Source organism: Ammospiza caudacuta, chromosome 6 (assembly GCF_027887145.1).
Source record: "Ammospiza caudacuta isolate bAmmCau1 chromosome 6, bAmmCau1.pri, whole genome shotgun sequence".
Classification (NCBI taxonomy): domain Eukaryota; kingdom Metazoa; phylum Chordata; class Aves; order Passeriformes; family Passerellidae; genus Ammospiza; species Ammospiza caudacuta.
Genome location: NC_080598.1, coordinates 40,753,511 through 40,773,797, shown reverse-complemented (window position 1 = coordinate 40,773,797; position 20,287 = coordinate 40,753,511). Strand labels below are relative to the sequence as shown.

Sequence of the window (20,287 nt, the reverse complement as noted above, 5' to 3'; positions counted from 1 at the left end):
AGCTCCTTGCAGGTCTCTGCTTTCATTGGCACACAGATGAGACCTGCTGTTGTTGTCTGCAAAAATTGGATTAGTTACCCAGTGTGCAGTGAGCCAATAATTACACACTCAAGAGACAGAGGTTTTTATTTCACAAGCCTAGGTGATCAGTGGTATTCCATAAATCAAGCAGAATCTTCAAAATTAAAATTGCAGATGCATAAACCAACTCTTTATGTACTACTTGTGTTTTGTTTTATTCATAAGGAAAATTTTAATTCAGTTGTGCTTTCAAAGAAATATAATGAAGAAAATAAGAAAAAGTTCAATCACATGTATTCTTGCACATACTTTTGGCTGTACTTAAATACTAATTAAAGATGTTAGTTGATAATACTACCTTTCTTTCCTAATCCAGCCGGAGGAAACATCTTTTTTCTCGTGATAGACTTAAACTTTTTCTGAAACAACACTGTGAACCACATGATGGAGTCATTAAAGCTAAGGTAAGCAAGAAGACATAATTTATGGGATAGAATATTGACACTATTTGGTATTTTTTTGCTCTCCTCTACTAGCTGCTCGGAGCTCCTTTTAAATACTACATCACATTTAGGTTTTTGTAAGTATAATATACTTTTGATTAGTCTAGCACATGAGTTGTTTTCATTCTTCAAGGTATGCAGCTAAGTTGAATAAAAATGAACTGGTTTTGTGTTGGTACAGTAAACCAATATTACTCTGTTCTAATTCTTTTAACTGGAAAATATTTTATAATAGATTGTATTCAGTCTCCATATCTTCAGTAAGACCAGAGTTTAGGTGGCTGGAATGGATTTTCTGTAAGGTTTTAGGTTTTGATTGTGCATGTGTTTGCAATTTTAGATATACGGTGATACTTAGAACAACTCAGACTGAAGTTCACATCTTAGTGGGCACCAGAGGACTGAGAATTTGAGCAGCTTTTCCCACAAGGCAGCAATTTCCCTTGTTTTGCTTGCTGAACCACAAGAGATCCTGGACACCTTCTCTGTGTATTGCAGCCTTGACCCCGAAATCCTTGCTATCTTCTTGTTTTTAGAAAGTAGCAGGGATTTTTATCGTGTCTGTTATTTTCTCATACAGCTGTGTAACTGCTCATTCTGCACAGGAAGGCTCGGAGAGATGAGAGTCAGTGAGAGTCTTGCCTCTGAAAATAACAAAGGCAATGAATTTCTAAATAAATTTGTAACTCCTAAGAGTCTGTCTCTTCTAAAGAAATGGAAATAGAAGAAAATAGAGCTGAAAGGGATAAACCACCCCATTCCTTGGGCTTATTAGTGGTCATTTTGACCCACCTCACTGTACCACATTAAGGACTAGTCATCTATTATTGATGCTTTCTGAAGCCTCAGGAAAATTGTTGTATTCTATATATGTTTATTTGTCATCTTGTCTTTAGTTGGGCTTTCTATGGAGTGTCTTCTTGTCCTCTTGCTGATTGCCTTGCATTTCAGTTACGTGAACATGTCCTATTTGGAATGTCTCCTTTGTATACTCATCTGTATTGTCCAGTAAGGGTGGATTTCCTGAAGTCATGGTTGAGAAAGTAGACTTGAAAAGAACCTTTGACAATTTGGAAAAATCTTCCTCTAGAAATAAGTACCTGTGTAATAGAGAATTATATAATTCTTCAATAAGTTAAGTTTCTGCTTATATCTGTCAAAATTTATTCTTCACACACTTCAGTAATGTGCTAGGAAGATACTGATGAGCTATGTTTGCTGAAAGGCATATAAAGAAACAACATCTTACCTAATGAAGCCAAATTCTAATTTCAGATGAGTGCTGCATACATTATTATCATAACTTGGTAGATTAACTCTTCACTTACACTATTTCAGAGATGTATTTCTTATCCTCAGTTAAGTAGTTGTGGATATGGTTGCTCTTACTGTCTTCTTTTGTGAATTAATGATTGATTAGTTAGCTTATATTTAGATTATTTAGCTTATATTTATAAAAAGGTTAAGAATTTCACCATGAATATCTATCTTCATCTTTCTCACTAAGGCAACATCAATTGAAAAATATAATCTAGCAGAACAAAGCTTCTCCTATTTCTTTCCTGATGAACCACCCACGTTTATCTTCAGTCCTGCAAGCAGACGGCGAGGGCGACCTCCAAAGAGGGCATCTGCAAGTCTTGTAAGTAATAACATTTCTAATCCCAGATGAGGACACCTCAGCATAGTCTAGGAAGTACTTCTATTTGTCTGACTTTTCAGATCATTTGAAATACAGGGTTGACATTGTGCTTCTTTTATTTTGAGGGCAATTGGGATATATTCCACAATTGCTTTAAAGTAATTGCTTTATAGTCAAGCTGGTAAAAGGGATCATAATTGATATGTTATCATCTTATTTCTGTTATTGTTTCTGAGATCCCATCAAGAAACTAGTTTCTCAGTGTGTTGACAGAGAACTTTTCCATTCTGGGATTAATAAATAATTTACTAAAAAGCTTTAATTTGAACTCTTCATATAAAATGATGTCACTTGCCCTCAGATACAGGTATGTCACTTGCCTGTATTTAAACACTGAGACTCTTAGTCACTATACTACTTCATTATGTTCTACAGAACAGTTGAAAAATCGGGAATATCTTTTGCTGGTCATTTCACTGTAGTTATTATGCTCTTTTTTCTCCTCTCCACCTCCAAATTCTCTATCAGGAGGACAATATTAAACCTAAACAAAACACTGCAGGAAATAAAAGTAAAGTATCAAGGGAAAGAGCAAGGTTCCAGAAGCATAAAGAAGATGTGCAGGCCATAGGTAAGTTGAAGTTTATTCATATGACCAGTAGAACTAGTTTTTGCAGATTTGAGAGCAGGCCATAATTAGGGTGCTTTTGGGGTTGTACCTTTCAAAGGGAAAATGTATTAAGAGTGTACTGCCACACCACTGTGGCCAAGTGCTCCTTTGAATAGTTAGCATGCTTGTTTACTGGTTTTATTTCTTTTCCATGTTAGTTGATTAAACTGGGGAAATGTAGGAAGCTTGTGGTCCAACTGTGTTGATTTCTCAGATAAATAAAGAGCTAAAGAATTTTTTGTAGAAACTTGGCTGGTGAAGTCATGTGTAAATTTTACCAGCTGAAGGTGTATCAAAGCACGAATGTGTAACACAAATCTGTTAGTTTTTCCATTTATGCATTTTCCTCATACAACAATCTCAAAATTCAAAAGAACTGAAATATATTTTGATTTTTTGGGGTTTAAAAGATTCAGAGATTTTTAGTTTGGACTGATTGAATTATTTTGGCTTAGTTTTAACCTGTTCCTGATCAATTTAAATTTGATTTTAAATGAAGTAAGTGGATCCATATGCCTTTTCTTTGGGTTTAACTAGATAAATTGGTGTGCCTTCTTGAGGACAAAGGTCAGACAGGGACATATTCTTCTAGATTGTAAGGATTGTTTTTCCTAAGGAAAGGCTTTAATCTGTGGAAGTATTTCAGTGAACTTTTGGTTCCAGCCTCTCATCTTCTTGAAGACAGAATTTTTTAAGATGCCAAGGATATTTAGAAATTACCTAGTCTAATATCTGTGTAAATAACAGCACAGTTGTCTGACACTGTTTGGGCCTTTCCTTTCTAGGAGATAGATGGGAACACTAGAATTTCATGGGTTCCATTAAACTTGTGTTTCCATGTTCTTGCACAACAAGCATCTATTTGTTTATGTGCTGGGAATGACAGCACAGACCAAGCTAACAGCTGATCAGTGTCCAAGCTGCTTCCTCTCTTGTGTGGACAGAAACTGCAGCTTCTAGAAGGGTTGTTAAGACGCATTTTCACAATGTGAAAAGGTAGCAAGTTACCAAGTACCTTGAAAATTTAACCTTCTGAGTGCGTTGAAAGCTCCAAGGATCAGCTTTACTGCATTTGTTAGCCAAATTCATACATTGCTGCTGTGTGCAGTAGCTATCTGTAGAAGGAACCTAGCCCATTTTCAGAATGTTATAGGAAAATATAATAAAAGTTTTTGTTGTTGGTACAATCCACTTGGTAAGAGTGAGGATCTTTTTTCATTTCATTCACATATGATTTTAGCTTTCCTGTTTATTCAGTTAAAACAGTAAGAGCCCCTTTTATTTGTTAGCCTGTGTGTGGGTTGATGGGCGCTGTCTGCCCCTACAAAGTGGAAATTTATATCCTGTTCTTCTACACATGCCTGCAAAGAAACCTGCATCTCTTCAGGCAGTAGCATTTATTATTATTTAAAGTTCAGCTTAAACTGTGTAACTGAAGTAACATTTGAGCAAAACACACTGAAATACTACATGGGTTTCAAATGCATTGACTTCAGTAATTCAGTAAGAACTAAATACTTAAAGACCACTTATTTAAAGGGTTTTGCTGTCACAGATATTTCATGGTTGTGTGCCACACCTGGTTGTGACATGCTTTTATTAACGAGTCATTACTAAATATGTTGCTGTAATTATATGTTCGAATCAGTTCTCATCTTTATATGTCAATTGATAGAAACCAATAAACAAGTAATAACCTTCTGTATCCTCATAAAACTAGATACATTTAACTTTATTACCTGTTGACAACTTCATAAAACATGTCTAATACATAGGCTTGAAACTCTGATTCTGTAAAGAACTTCCAAGTGTTTGAATTTCTGGTTGGTGTGGAAACAATTCAGCTTTCAAAACCATATTTTTCTGATATGATAATTATAAAATTACAGTCTATTTATCGGTTAAAACTAACGTTTTACAAAAGAAAAATAACTCAGGTTTGTCATTTTCCTTTATAGCTTTTGAAAAAGCTAAATTAAAACAAGAGAAGGCAAATGCTATAGAAGCTAGGAAAAAGGAGAAAGAAGATAAGGAAAAGAAGAGAGAAGAATTAAAGAAAATTGTGGAGGAAGAAAGGATGAAAAAGAAAGAAGAGAAAGAGAGACTCAAAATAGAAAAGGAAAAAGTAAGGCTTTTGAAGTATCTGTGTTTCATATAGGAACAGTATAATGGCTTTCTAGTATTAATGGAATGGTATAATGGCTTTTTGTTTCTTAGTCTCTGTTTGAAGTTATTTTCCATAATCATTTTCATTTTCTAGAAATGCACTTTAAAAAAATAGGCAGTTACAAGATTTGATGGTGGATTGTATTTCTGGTTAACATTCTCTATAATTTTAGTTTACCAAAAGTTCATTTTGAATTTGAATTTACATTTGAAGTTATGTGGTGGGTTTAGGGTTTTTTTAATGCCAATAATGCATAAAACTATTTGATTTAATGGTTGTCTTCTCTTTGAAGTATCTGTTTTGCATCAGATTGACAGCATATCTAATGGTTGTGGGTTTCTGTGTGGATTTTTTTTGGATATAAATTGTTAAATAACGTTTTTGTCAAGTTGAATATGAAGAAATGATAGATTCCACTATATTTTACCACAGCCACATTCACTGTTGTTGAATGGATGTTGTAGATGGTCTTTTTTGAGGCAACGTTCATCAATGCTGTCTAATTTTTGATATTTTTTCTTTAGCCATTTCCATTAAAAAGAAAACAAAACCCAGAACACCCCCCAGCAAAAGCAATAACTATTCCAACAATGTATCACCTCATTTAAATATTTTTGCTAGTATCATTTTATACAAAATAAAATTAATAGATTACTCTCTTCTCATGAAATGTGATGTTTTACTTTTCAGTGGGATTGAGTAGTAAATGATGCAGTTTTAGAAACTGCAGTAAGACCATGACAATATTTATATACAATTGTGACTGTTTTTTTCAGGAAAGAGAGAAACTGCGTGAGGAAAAAAGGAAATATGTGGAATACCTCAAACAGTGGAGTAAGCCTAGAGAAGATATGGAGTGTGATGACCTTAAGGTATGATTGAATTTGGGATAGCTGAAGATTGTAGTTTGCAGAGTTCCCAGATGGATTAGATTCCCTAATGCAGGGACAAATCTAGATCTGATTGGAATGCTAGAGGCTGTGAGTCACCTGCAGTGTGTAATACATATTTCCCAGTGGCAATGCTAATGGGATCATCTGCATCTGCATTTTCAACATCCAGAAAAGCTTTACAGCCTGTGCTCAGTCTGCAATGGAGTATGTTCAGTGTGCTGGCATTACTGAGTGAGGGGTATTGAGTATACCTGATTTTTCTGTGAAGAATACAAAATGAACTCACTTATAAAAATGTGTGTTACATAAAAGATTTGAGTAATGAAAAAACTAAAGTTTTGGCTGCAAAAGTTAGAGAAGACATTGGCTTGTTACTTCCTGAGGCATTCTTTTGATTTAAACTGTAGTAATATAATATAAATATCATGTTTAATTAACATCTTTCATGATGATACTGGAAACCTGTAGAAAGTAACAAGAATTTGCTTCTCAAAGAGCTTAGGATTCACACAAGAGTATAATGTGGCTGTGTACCACAGAAGATTTTCAAGTGTTATATGTTTATGTATGCTTTACTGGGATTCATTCTGGCAGGGGATTGCAAAAGGAGGCAAATAGTCAGAAACACAAGGTTAAGAGTTTGAGGTACACAGGGAATTGTAACAAGTGCAAGGAGGGCGAGTGGAAATAAAGGAGAGTGTTGAATGAATTCAAGTGAAATCACTGATTGGGAGGAATATGAGAGCTGAACATATTTGCAAGGAGAGCTGTATGGCCACTGAAGATGGGAGTGAAAACTCCTAGCTATGTAGAAAGGGAAAAAAAGCTGAGGAAAGGGGAAAAGGCCATTGCTGAAAAGGGAGAGCAAGCTGTGAAAACAGTTCTGCTGTATTTCTACTGGAAAAAAAAAGGAGGGGTGGAAAAGCAGTGTCATCACTACACTGAGACTCTGCTGCTCTACTCACCTCAGTCTGTGCCTGGTGCAGCCTCACCTGGACTACTGTGAGTTTTTGGTCACTGCAATAAAACAAAGACATTAAGCTATTAGAGAGTGTTAAAGGAGGGAAAAAAGGATGGTGAAGGACCTGGAGAAGAAGCCATATCAGGAGTGGCTGAGATCACTTGGTCTGTTCAGCCTGGAGGAGACTGAGGGGACACCTCATCACAGTCTACAGCATCCTTGTGAGGGGAAGTGGAGGGGCAGGCGCTGAGCTCTGCCCTGTGGTGACAGTGACAGGACCCAAGAATGGCCTGAAGCTGGGCCAGGGAAGGGTTAGGTTGGATATTAGCAAAAGCTTCTTCACCCAGACAGTGGTTGGGCACTGCAACTGGCTTCCAAGGGAAGTGGTCAAAGCACCAAGTCTGATGGAGTTCAAGGACCTTTTGGACAAATGCTCTCAGGCACAGGATGGTTCACATGGGTGGTTCTGTGCAGGGCCAGGAGTTGGAAGTGAAGGTCCTTGTGGTTCCCTTACAACTTAAAAGAACCTGTTATTTTGTGATTCTGTGAATTGGCAAGAATATAAATAAAGATGAGTTTAGGTGGGGACTGCTTTTGAAAAGATTCCCATCTCTGGAAATTTATGAAATATCTTACTGTGTTCCTTTGGAGCACAATATTCGGCTTTCTTTAAAATATTTGTGAACTACCACATTTGTGGAAAATAGACATCATTCTGAAAATTATTCTATGTGCGCTAAAAAGCAGTAAATGAAGACAAATCTTGAAGGATTCAATGAAAATAGTAATTTCAAAATCAAACTTGATGTTAGGCACCATTATCTGTGGTTTGGAGGTGGTGTCTCTTAAGTGGTCTTGTTATGTGGTTACATCAGCTCCCTTTAATGTCTTCAGCTACCATAAATGCCTTACAAATGCAAAAAACTCAGTGCCAGAGCACACAGTTGTTAGACATGATCTTGCATATCCTAGTATTAGAAGGGTGCATTTTATGTGAACGTGTTGGGGTTTGCTTGTCTTTGCAGGCAATCATAAGTAACTTCTAAGAGTATGTTTATTTTGGCTTGTTTGGACAGTTCAGGAAACTGAAATTCAAAACTCTTGTGAAATAATACAGGTATAAAGGAAAAAGCTTGACAGCCAATGTTTTTAATTTGTAATGGGATTAACTTCATTTAATGAAGATAAAAACTTCATGGACATGAGTAAACTTCTTTCTCAAAAATTTCACATTCGAGTTGCATGCTCTTCTGTTTCCAAAGTTAATATTATCACCAGTGTTACCATGATAACTGGTCATGTGTCCTTTGGGACTCATTTTAGTAAAACACAGAGAAACTCAACTAATACATTCCTTAGAATAACATCTCTTTGGTTTTAATGACTTGTGTACTTTGCACAAACCAAATACTGTATTAAGTGGTCCCATTTGGTTTGCAGGAACTTCCCATTCCAGTGCCAGTGAAGACGAGACTTCCTCCTGAGATCTTTGGTGATGCTCTGATGGTTTTGGAGTTTTTACATGCTTTTGGGGAACTTTTTGATCTTCAAGATGAATTTCCTGAAGGAGTGACTTTAGGCAAGTTGTGGCTTATATGGCAAGGTGCCCCACTTCAGTGGTTTCCCTTCTACCAAACAACCAAACATCTTAAGTGTGCACAAGTACCACTGCTACAGAATTTTCTGTGTGGCTTTAATCTGTCAGTGCCAACACGTGTATCGATCGAGGTTTCAGTTCATAGTTGACTCCAAGGGACTTGTAAAATCAAAATTAGTTTTGTTGTACAAGTTGTTATTCTGCTTATCAAAAGATCTACCTGTACTTTTTTCTTGCAGTTCTCTATTAAGAAAACAATGTTTGGTCAACACTTTTTCTGACACCATCATTCTAGGAATATATGCAGTAAATTATGGAAATGTAATTTAATTATCATACCTGAAGGGAAAAAATGTTTTCATTCTTCAGTACATAATCTTTTTTCCAACTTTGCGGCAAAAGTGACGCTTCTTAAACTTTATTCACAGAGGTTTTAGAGGAAGCTCTTGTAGGAAATGACACTGAAGGCCCACTATGTGAATTGCTGTTTTTCTTCCTGACTGCCATCTTTCAGGCAATGGCCGAAGAGGAAGAGGAAGTGGCCAAAGATCAAATAGCTGATGCTGAGACCAAAGGTCAGATCTTTAATTTTACTGCTGAAAAGCTGAAGTTGCACTGGAATTAACTTTAAGCTGCATGATTTATGGCACTCCTTTGTTTAACCTTGTCTTATTATGCATGGATATTGTATGTAAATGGGCTTGATTTTTCTCTTTTATCTGAAATTAAAGCCTTGAACTGGGCATGGACCGCAGGGTCTGGGGGGAATAGAGAAAAAGGAAGCTCATTGTTACTATGATTGTATCCAGCAAAGCATAATAAGCTCTTAACAGCATTGCTTGTGTTTTGGAGGTGCAGGAAGCATCTTTACCTTCCTCCTCTTCCTCCAGCACTGTTACATGTTTCTCCTGAGGGTCAGGAAACAAGTCATATTCCTAAGTCATATTCTCAAAGATATCTGTATCTATAAAAAAATTTGTACCTAACTAGATGAAAAACTAAAACTCCCCAGCACAACTGTAATGGTGAATTGAATATTCATTGTCCTCCAAGGCTTGAAGTTATTCATCCACAACTCCTGGATACTACTGTGTGTGTTCTTTCACTAAAGACTCTCACAGTCACACTGACTTTGGTCTTTGCTCTAAAGCTGATGTCCCCATTTTTAGAGGCATTCAGTATATACTAACCACTGATCAGAAGGAAGTGCAGGCTTTGTAACAAATTTGTAGTCCTGTGTTTATGGACTGCCAAATTTGCTGACTAAAGGAGAAGCTTTGGCCCATCCTACTAGCCTTCATTTTATTAGAGGTAGGTACATAAGAGCACTCACTCTTTGAGGTCAAGTGAATTCCATGGTGCCCCTCCAAGCCAGGTATGTGAGTTAAACAAAAGTTCCTTTAACCCCTCCATTGAAGATTGTTTATTTTCATGTTTAAGATTGATGTCGAGTCTATAAATTATCTTTATATAAGCATGGGCACTGTCTTCAATAACAGTGGCTGCTCTTGTTAATTGAATAGAGATTTGAGACAGTGTTAATAAATTTAGACTGTATTTCAATTACTGTTGAATTTAGCTATTAAACTGTATTTGTTAACTACTGACAGTATTGCCTTGGCAATACAAACAAGGATTATCAGGTAATAATGGAATAGTTGATTAGAGTCTATATTATTTGTATGGCTGATCAGAAAAAACATAATGTAACTTTCATATTTTAATTTGACATAATGGGGCTGATAATTGCAAAAGTCTGCCATTTTGTTTCTAGTTTAGCAGAGTTGTGAGTAAGGCACTTCATTTATTGTGTTATTTGCCTCAGAACTTTAATTTCTTGTCACTCTTGTTTAGACATCTTCTTTCCCATAAAAGATCTACATAGTCTTGCCTTTGTAATTCTGGCTAACCAAACTAGCACTAGTCAGCATGTTTGCTCAGTTAAATTCTGTACAGGCAGTGTTTCTGCTACAGGGAACACCACAGATATGTGGTTTGGGGGTGTACAGTTCTTTCTCAAAGTGTGTTATATAGTTAAAGTGAAAGGGGAGGTGCAGAGATTCATTTTGCTGTGTCTGGGTGACAGTTTTCAAACAACATCCTAGAGGACTGTTGTGGATTTGCATTTATGTATTGTTTGTATAGTTTGTGGTTTTATTTTGACTTGGTGATTTAAAGTGCTTAATAATTTGGATTTGAATAAAGTGAAATTGTTGAAACAGCATACATTGCTGAAAATACTCTGCCAACCCTCTGGAGAAATACCTGTAAGTGCTGAGGAAACCTTTGTTTAAGAAACAGGAACTTGCTGTTTCTGCCTTTCACTTCACTGCTTTCCTGGTCAGTTTGCTTATGGATGATGGTCATTAAGTGCAGGTGCTTGATTTGGTGAAATAGGATCTATTTGTAATGTCTTAGTAATTGTGTTTGTGAAGAACAGGCTGTATGTGAGTTGTAGATAGAAAGTATAAAGTGAGTGGTGATAGCCAGTATCAAAGTACATTATTGGTTTGAGTTATGCTTCCTAAAAACAAAATTATGATAAGAAAAACTGTTTGAGGAAAGGAAATACAGGTGTTCTTGCATTGCTACTTGTCTGCACTTTCAAGTGTGTTGCTGGATTTGTCCCTGCTACCTTTTATGTTGCCATTGTGCATGTTCTGCGTGTTGCGGTTGCTTTAACAGCTTAGATGGTGTTCTCCCTATGTAGCATGTGGTGCATGTCCTTAGCTTTTAGTTGGATTTTTTTAGTTGCATTTCAAGATCTGTAAATTGTTGTCTGGATGTTGAATTGAGTTTTGAATACATTGATGGATCTGTAAATACCATCCCTCTTTTTGCTTTGTCTGCAATTCTCAAAACGCAGCTTCCTTTCCTCCCCTCCACAGTACAAGTTTTAATTTGCACTAGAATAAAGTGTTTATTTCCTTAAAGATTTAACAGAGGCTTTGGATGAAGATGCAGACCCCACAAAATCTGCACTGTCTGCAGTTGCAACTTTGGCAGCTGCATGGCCCCAGTTACATCAGGGTATGTGTGGGTTTCACTTCTTGTTTTGTTACTGTTATTATTTTGCTCTGTATTTTAAAGAACTATTTTTATATTTATGTACATTTAAATATCTGTATAAAATAACTGTTTATTCTTCTCAACTGTAGGCTGCAATTTGAAAAACTTGGATCTTGATAGCTGCACTCTTTCTGAGATTCTCAGACTTCACATTCTAGCATCAGGTGCTGATATAACATCAGCCAATGCAAAATACCGTTACCAGAAACGAGGAGGGTTTGATACTACTGATGATGCTTGCATGGAGCTGAGATTAAGTAATCCTGGTCTCTTGAAGAAGCTTTCAAGTACCTCAGTATATGATTTGTTGCCAGGTAATAAAAGAATACATGTTAGGGATTATTAGATTGCTGAATAAGTGATTCATTTTGCAACTGCTTTACACCAATAATACAATTTATTGTATCATAGAATAATTGAGTTTGGAAAGGATCTCTGGGGGTTTTATGTAGACCAGCACTCACCTCCTATGCTTCAGTCCTCACAAGCACATCCCACCACATCAGAGATTGCAGAGCTAGGCAGTTTTGTTACTTCTGAGTAGCTTTTCTTTCATCTCATTAAAAATGTTAGTGTTACTTGAATAAGGGGATCTCTCTGGAAGAAGCATTGGTGTGTTTGATTCAGCCCCTGCTTTTTTTTCTCTCTGTTTGTATTTGGGTCTTTTGTTCATTACTTGGAAATGGAGAAAAATTTCTGTCAATTCTTCTTTTGTCTCTACTTTGAAGATAATACTGCATGTTACTAATTTGGTGGTAAAAGTTAATAAATTAAAAATAAAGGCTTGTGTCTCTGAACAAAGCAGATACGCTTTCAGGAAATGTCTCTGCAAGTGCACCTAGTGTGCTACAAATGTTTCTTCACTTGTTCTTAAGTGAGAACAAATCCAGTTTGGAGTCTGTAAGACTTAGGCTTATTATCAGTTACATAGTGAAATATAAACATTGGTCCAAATTTTATTAGGAGAAAAGATGAAGATCCTTCATGCTCTCTGTGGGAAACTTCTGACTCTGGTCTCCACTCGAGATTTCATTGAGGACTCTGTTGATGTGCTACGACAAGCAAAACAGGAGTTCCGGGAGCTAAAGGCAGAACAGCATCGCAAGGAACGAGAGGCAGCAGCAGCCAGGTAGAGCTAGGATATGGAAAAATAAAGTTTGGTGCTACAATTGAGATTCATGTCTCAGCTGCAGAAGGCATATGAGAAACAGTAGTAATGTTTCTGTTCTATGCTGATTTCCTGGGACAGTGGGCAGGAGTGAAACTTAGTTCTGCTAAATGTTGTTTTCCCATGTTTCTGCTATTTTTGGATGATGTTTTAGTATGAAAGAAAACTATCTGGTGGATAGACTAGATGCTATATTAATTGCAACTGGTTTTTTATATCCTTATTATTAGGATACGTAAGAGAAGAGAAGAAAGGTTAAAAGAACAAGAGTTAAAAATGAAAGAGAAACAAGAAAAGCTGAAAGAAGAGGAGCAAAGAATTCCTGCTGTAGAAATATCTGTTGGGTATGATACATAGTATTACTGTGATGTATAACATAGAGCACTTTTCAGCTTTGTGGCCAGACTTCACATGTGTAGTTTCATTTACTAGATCATATACAAAGCTGTATTTTAAGAATATTGTCCTTAATGTTGATTTTATTTTTCTTCATAGTGGTGTAGAATTGGTTAAAAAGTTACCTTGTAAAAACTGCCTGTTTTTCTGTAGGGAATTAATTATATTTGCTAGATGAGGCAAAAATGTGTAACAAGCATTTTACAGAATGCTACATACCTTTTGGGAAGGAAACTTTACTTAGACATGAAAAAAAACTCACAGAAATAGAACTACACTAAGATGTCTCCAAAAATGGTCTGATTATAATAATAATACTCTTTAAATGAAAGTGTGGGCACCAAATAACAGGTTTTAGTCCTTAATATAGAACTTCACATTTATAGTTCAGTAGGTTTCTTTTGGGCTTTAATATAGTCTGTGATTTACAGTTGATTTTTCAAGAGCATTATACTAGTTAAGTACTTGGGAGATAAAAGTACTCTTTGTGTCAAAGATGCCATGTTATTTATGGTTGGTTAGTCACAGTTTGTTTATTTTGCTGTGTCAGGGAGGAGGAACGGGAAGAGCTTGATACTAGCACAGAGAGCAAAGAGATGGAACGTAAAGAGCAAGACGTGGACACAGTCACAGAGGATGAAGAAGAGCTGGGACCAAACAAAAAACGCCGGAGAGGTAATGCTAGAATGGATTTGTTTGTGTACCTGTGCACCTGCATGCATGCACCTGGCAAGCTCCTGTGTTTTATAGTAAACAACACCAATCTTTGCTGTAATTTTCTTTTAAGGAAACAAACCCACACTAGAACACGATCATAATGGGCTCTTAAGTACATTGAGCCGGACTGGTGTAGTTCTAGTCAGCTCTATGTTCTTTCACACTTCTGTTTCTTCTTGTCTTCCATACATGCTGTGTGGATTCCTCTGTTGTCTAAAAAATGTTATGGTGTTGCCATTACAAGTACTTGCCCTCATAGAGAGAGCTGTAGGAGTTTCGTCTAATAGGAAGTGGTATGGGTTTGATATTTTAAATTTTTTTTTTTTAGCAAAGTGCAAAACCAACTAATATTTCAGAAGAGAACATTAGATCATGCATTTAGGTATGGTTTTCTCCTATACAAGAATAAAACCAGACTTATGCCTAGATTTAATTTCCTCAGCAGTGTGCTAGTAGGAACTGGAGTGCAGTAAATGATGCTGCCTGCTGTTCCTAACTAAACATAGATGGCACCACAGGAGGAAGAATGGTTGATGGCTTTGGGCTGCTAGATCATATTTTCTTTCTGCTGGGAAGGCTTCATGCTGGTGTCTGTGCCAGTGAAAGTCCTAGATGATTGTGGTCTTAAGTTGCAAACTTGTACAGTTCCTAACAGTACCTGGGAATTCTGAGTCATTCAGTAATACAGATTTACACGTTTGTTAGAGCTTTGCCATGAAAAAGCAATGAGATCTTAAACAGAATTTCAGGTTTCTCAAATACCCATGTGTGAAACATTGTGACTGGGTGACAAACAAGTGTTATTATCTCATTCATACAGCTAGGGTCACACTGGAAGCATGTAGAACTTGAGTGTTGACTGCACCTATCAGGTTGCATGCATCAATTATGAGACATACTGGTCTAGATGACAACCAGGACTTTAATACTTCCAGTGTAAACGAAAGATGTGAACTGAAATGTTTTCAGCTGGTACAAATTGAGAGGGGAAAATAATAGTAAATACTTGATCCCTTTAATTTTTAAATGTGAGATACCTGAGTTTGCCATAGAAGCTGCTATGTAGGGATTGTGGTCTTTCTTCAGACCTTTGGCGGTTTAAGATCATCATTTTGAGTATGATAAATAAAGTCTGGATCATAGTTTGTATTCAGTACTGAAATTGCTAGAATTCTACTTTATATAAGATGTTTCTATTATATATTTTTACATTCTTAAAATTTTGGTTCTTTTTGTATGATATTGAAGATGACAGTGTCAGTAAGGGAGACTTAGTCTAGTTTCTGCAAAGTGAGGATGTATTTAAAGTGGTTACCTGTTCTTCAAGGGAATGGGGGTGAATCACTTGAGTTTTTGTTTAATAAAGCCAGTATTATCTCTTGACTGAGCTGATGGTCTTTGACAGTGTAAGTTTGGATAACCAAAAAGGGACAGAACTAAAACCTGCCCTTTACTTGAGTTTTTGGTTTAAAAAATTTGTAAATTAATTCCTATCATACTTCTTTTAACTTAGGGAGAAGAGGGCAAAATGGATTTAAAGAATTTACAAGACAAGAAGAGACCACTTGTGAAAAGAGCGAACCTCTTACTGCTGAAGATGAAGAAGCTTTAAAACAGGAACAACAAAAGAAAGAGAAGGAACTGTTAGAAAAGATTCAGAATGCAACAGCCTGCACAAATATCACCCCGTTGGGTCGTGACCGCCTGTACCGGCGCTACTGGATTTTCCCTTCTGTTCCTGGATTGTTTGTCGAGGAGGACTATTCTGGTCTCACAGAAGACATGTTGTTGCCTCGAACCTCTTCCTTTCAGAATAGTGGACAGTCTTGCACAAATGAACCTCAGGTATTCAGTAAAACTGGAGAGTCTTTGAAATCCTCTGAATCTACCTCCAATGTTGACCAAGATTCACGTACCAGTGTTGTCGTAGAGGTGCCAAGGCCAGTATACAAACCAAACCGTTGGTGCTTTTACAGTTCTCGGGAACAACTGGACCAACTCCTCGAGGCTCTCAATTCCCGAGGACATAGGGAGAGTGCCTTAAAAGAAACTCTTTTACAAGAGAAAAGTAGAATATATGAACAACTAAGCAGTTTTCCTGTGGAGAAATTCCATATTCCAGGTAAATGAAAGGCTCTTGGTCTTAACTTGATTCTATGGATTAAACTTCTATATAAGATTATAGAAACGTCTAGTTTTAATTTAACTGTAATTTTTAAGGTCTAAGAATTCTCCTTAAGCTTTTTTTCACTCAATGGAAGACAAGTTTGGTTTTTTCCCTGCCTTCCATTTCTTTTTTCTTCCTACTTGACAGACCTTTGTGGTATTTTCTGGTGTTTCATGCTAAAAAAAGCAATAATTCTTCCGTGATCTTACTGCTCAGTAAACCGGGATTGGCTTTTAAACAGACAACTTTAGGAAGTAATTTTAGCTTTGGAAAAAGATTAACTGAGGAATAAAAGTTAATACATGCTAAAAAGCCGTGTAGCTGGGTTGGTTGTTAGATGGATTTACATCAGTGCAGTGGCATTTTGTGATATTATTCTTTTCTGGGTTTTGTTTCCCTTTTCTTCCTTTGGCAGACGCTCAGTGCAGATTGAAGCAGTAGGATAGCAGATGTTTTTATAGCTTTTTAAACACAGAAGTGTACTGAACACCATCCTAGACCTAGGGTTTGGGGCTGTTTCCTTTTTCTCCTAGCCAAGTATTTTGGCATTTATTGGCAAGGCATTGGCTCCAATCACTGATAAAATTCTGCACATACAGACTTACAGCTGACTTGCTTATAGCGTGTTGGTGGGTAGACAATGTTACCAAAGTGAGACTCCCTAGGGTGATGTTTAAGAAATTGCATTTTATTTTTAATTATGACAAATTACCTTGAGGATTTGGGGTTCTCTGTATTGGGGCAAGGGAATATTATTCACAGCAGACACAAATTCTGTTTTCCTGGAGTGGGTATGCTAGGACACACTGTGAACACATCAGATACTGCTAAATTTATGACTGATCTACCATCTCTTTCGGTGGAAACTTGCACAAGACAGAGTTTTTGCATAGTCATTAAGCTTTATTTTGAGGCCTTTTTTCTATATTGGGTTCTTTTTTGTGCAAAAATCTCTATCATCTTCTGATACGTTTGAGTTTGTATGTGTGGTTCCCTATTGATCGCTGCACCTTTATCTGTATTTTGTTTGTTGCTTTCTGCTCTGAAGCAACTTGATGTCCATAGTCACAGATTTTTCTTCTAATTAAGTTAGAACTGTTGAATAATATTGATTTTCGTTTGAAAAAAATAGAGGCAGCTTTGAACTTCACTTTGTTAGAGATCAAGAAAATTCAAATGCAGTGGTCCAATACCGATGGTGGCACATGTTTGTGTGATAAGCAGGGATAAATAGCCACTTGTAGCTGTACTGGGTTGGGAGCTTTTCTGCTGTGGATTCCAGATGCTGCCCCATTGCCTTCACTCAAATGACCTGTGAACAAGAGGGATTCTCCTGCAGTGTGGGCTGCTCTCCTGCCTTTTCAAGTTCCTGCTCAAAAGAGCATGGAAATAAAATTAGTATATGCTATTACTTGATTTTATTCCAGTATCCACTAAATTCTCCTTGTCAATTATTTGAAAAGCGGTTGCTGCTTTTCTACTTCTGCTCAACAAAAAATACTATATTTCTTCTCTGCTTTTAAACCAAAAAGGACTTTTCCCACATCCAGGCAGTAGAGTTGCTAGTCTACATTTTGAGAGTATTTGCATGATTACTTTCAGTTTCAGGGAATTCTTTCAGCAATTGAGAGTGCCTTAGAAATTCATCCTGTGCTTTCTTAGCAGCTGCTTTATTTATATTATTTATTAAATACATCTTAATTTGTTGCATGTACCTTCTTATCACTGCACTCAAAGGTTTTAAGGTAAATCCTGTGAACAAAAATGTTCACCACCTATGCAGACTTGCAAGCATTAATTTAGGATTTGGGCAGACTTTCTGCTCTTTCCTGTGGCTTTTGAGTTTTTGCATGAACTTTGAGTTCTCTTGGGACTAGGTTTTTACTTGAAAGCCCATCATCAGGAGCTCTCACCTTGTTTTCATAAATTAGCATGTTGTCTTGCTCCTTTTTCCCTGTCTTTAATTAGAGAACACAGTCAGTCTTGTCTGTGCCTGTATCATCTTATCTTTTTGTTTTGTTCTAAGGTTAGGTTTTTAAAAGAGATTTTATCTTGTCTTGTTCTGTTAGGTTTTATGTTTTTCAATTGCACATGCTTATTTTAAGTGTTTCTATGATAAAGATACATGCAGGAAGGACAGTTGAAGAGTTCTCTTGTAAAGTAAGAGCAATCAAACAAGAGAAATGTGACTTTATTCTCTCTCTTTTTGTTCTCCTCCTAAAGTAAGGTTGATGTTACTTATCTACTACTTTTGAAAGAATTTTAAGACAAAAGAACTACTTTTAAATTAGCAAAGGTTTCTCTCATGAGTTGTTCTGAGTGGATGCCAATCATCTATTGGCCATCTCTTGGTCATCATTACTCTGCCTGGCTGAATCATATTCCTTAGCTGGCACAGATGTTGGTGTTGGCACTTAATTACAAGAAGGGAATTTTGAACCCATGCATTCAGCTTGTTCTGTCTTGTACTGTTGTTCCCTCTGCCAACAGCTGCTTTAAAGGAACAAGGCCTGCTAACACCAAATTACTTGCTGTTCTTGCAGAAAAACCTCAAAGTGATGTCAGACCTCCTGTAGGAAGGGGAAGGATGCAGAATGTCCATGATGGATCTCACCCATCTGCAGAGAAACAACTTGAACTGAGACTTAGGGACTTTCTTTTGGACATTGAAGACAGGATCTACCAAGGAACATTGGGGGCTATTAAGGTATTTGTAAATGGTAGAATGTGGGAACTTCATGGTGCCATCAAGTCTGTAACTTAAATGAGAACTCCTGCATGCAATGGTTTTAGTGAAAGCATAATTAAATTAAATGCAGATTGTAATGGGTACTAAAAGCTTGTGTCCTTTGATTCTTTAGAAACCTCAAATTTGTATATTTGCTGCAGGTTACAGACAGACAGGCTTGGAGAGCAGCCCTAGAACATGGGCGATATGAATTTCTGAATGATGAAAATAAAGAAAATGGCATTATTAAAACTGTGAATGAAGAATCTGAAGAAATGGAAACTGATGATCATGATAAGTTTATTGTGAAAGACAGGTAAGAGCTATAGTTTAAATAATGGTTCTTCTCTCTGAGTTTTATAGCAGTGCTCTGGCTTTGTTTGGCTGGGGACTTTTTCACCTTCGGGTTATTGTTACCCTCAAATTCTTCCACATGGTGATTTTTAAGACTGTGAATTTGAAAATGCAAGCTTTTACTTTGGCTTATAGTCTGTAAATGATGCTGTTCTATTACCATATAAGATTAAGGCACCAATTTTTACATCTTTCAGTATTCAGATATTACACTGCTCAAAGTAAACATTGATTATCAAAGAAGGAACATGTGGATTCATTTTGAAGTAATTTTAAATGCAGGGAAAAAATTACACTCTCAATTGATGATGTGTTTCCCAGAAGAACCTCCCCCCCAAAAAAACCCTAAACCAAAAAAACCTCACACAAACAAAAAACCTCCAATAAGACACAAAACCAAAACCCACCAAACAAAACAACAAAATCAAACCACTTCAATTTCTGAGAAGAGTATAGGGGTATTGAAAAGGAAAAATGGTAATAGTAACAAATCTCTGTTTGAACTGGCTGTTCACTTACCTGTGAGTCATGGTGAAGACCACTGGGGCAACAGGCCATGGTCTGGATTAACTTTAAGCTTAGCAGCAAAATGGAGATGTGATCTTACAACTTTGGGAATGATAATACTTCTGTGGAGCAAGCTGCAACATAATGAAAGGAAGGAAACCTCAAATCCTACAGTGTTGTAGCTGTAAAGTGTTTTGTGGTGTTTAGTTTTTAAACATTTGAGGCAGATGTGCTCTCTGATAGCAGTTCTTGTTGTAAATCAAACTTGAGAAATCACAGAAATGGTGAAGATTTCCAAATTCTTAATTCTCTAAAGTTGCATACTTGTCAAAAATAAATGTCTACCTTAATATAGTTAATGAATATGAAATTTTATCTCTTGATAGGATGTGAATATTGAAATACATCAGGAAAAAAGATTCATTTGAGACAGTCATTGTACTAACATTTTGTTTGCCTTACATATTTTGTGAGGCATTTCTGCTGTTAGACTTCTATAAAAGCTGTATTTCTGAGTGGACTAATGAATGCTGTGTTGGATGTTAGGAATTTGAAGTTCTTCAGGTATTTTTCTCATTTTATTTCAGTTCTCATTCATCACTGTGAATTAGAATTTTCCTGTTAGACTGTCCTTTGAGTCAGAATTCTCTAGTTCCATGCAAAATGGATGGGATCATCCTTTATATTAATTATGCAATATACAGACATTTGGTTCCTGAAAACCACA

General features: G+C 36.5%; 1 protein-coding gene across 2 annotated transcripts in view; it reads left to right on the top strand.

Moving 5' to 3' along the window:
* BAZ1A (bromodomain adjacent to zinc finger domain 1A) overlaps nucleotides 1–20,287 on the top strand; it is a 63,653-nt gene that overhangs the window by 27,618 nt on the left and 15,748 nt on the right. Inside the window, exons 6-20 of one of the 2 annotated variants that reach the window (XM_058806199.1) lie at nucleotides 398–485; nucleotides 2,032–2,166; nucleotides 2,695–2,797; nucleotides 4,795–4,961; nucleotides 5,780–5,875; nucleotides 8,298–8,436; nucleotides 8,883–9,029; nucleotides 11,389–11,484; nucleotides 11,613–11,837; nucleotides 12,487–12,652; nucleotides 12,922–13,035; nucleotides 13,638–13,762; nucleotides 15,318–15,926; nucleotides 18,515–18,678; nucleotides 18,861–19,015. In XM_058806199.1, coding sequence (XP_058662182.1) covers nucleotides 398–485; nucleotides 2,032–2,166; nucleotides 2,695–2,797; nucleotides 4,795–4,961; nucleotides 5,780–5,875; nucleotides 8,298–8,436; nucleotides 8,883–9,029; nucleotides 11,389–11,484; nucleotides 11,613–11,837; nucleotides 12,487–12,652; nucleotides 12,922–13,035; nucleotides 13,638–13,762; nucleotides 15,318–15,926; nucleotides 18,515–18,678; nucleotides 18,861–19,015 — 2,529 coding nt within the window. The remainder of the gene's footprint in view (nucleotides 1–397; nucleotides 486–2,031; nucleotides 2,167–2,694; nucleotides 2,798–4,794; nucleotides 4,962–5,779; nucleotides 5,876–8,297; nucleotides 8,437–8,882; nucleotides 9,030–11,388; nucleotides 11,485–11,612; nucleotides 11,838–12,486; nucleotides 12,653–12,921; nucleotides 13,036–13,637; nucleotides 13,763–15,317; nucleotides 15,927–18,514; nucleotides 18,679–18,860; nucleotides 19,016–20,287) is intronic. The other variant, XM_058806201.1, reaches the window with a different exon arrangement.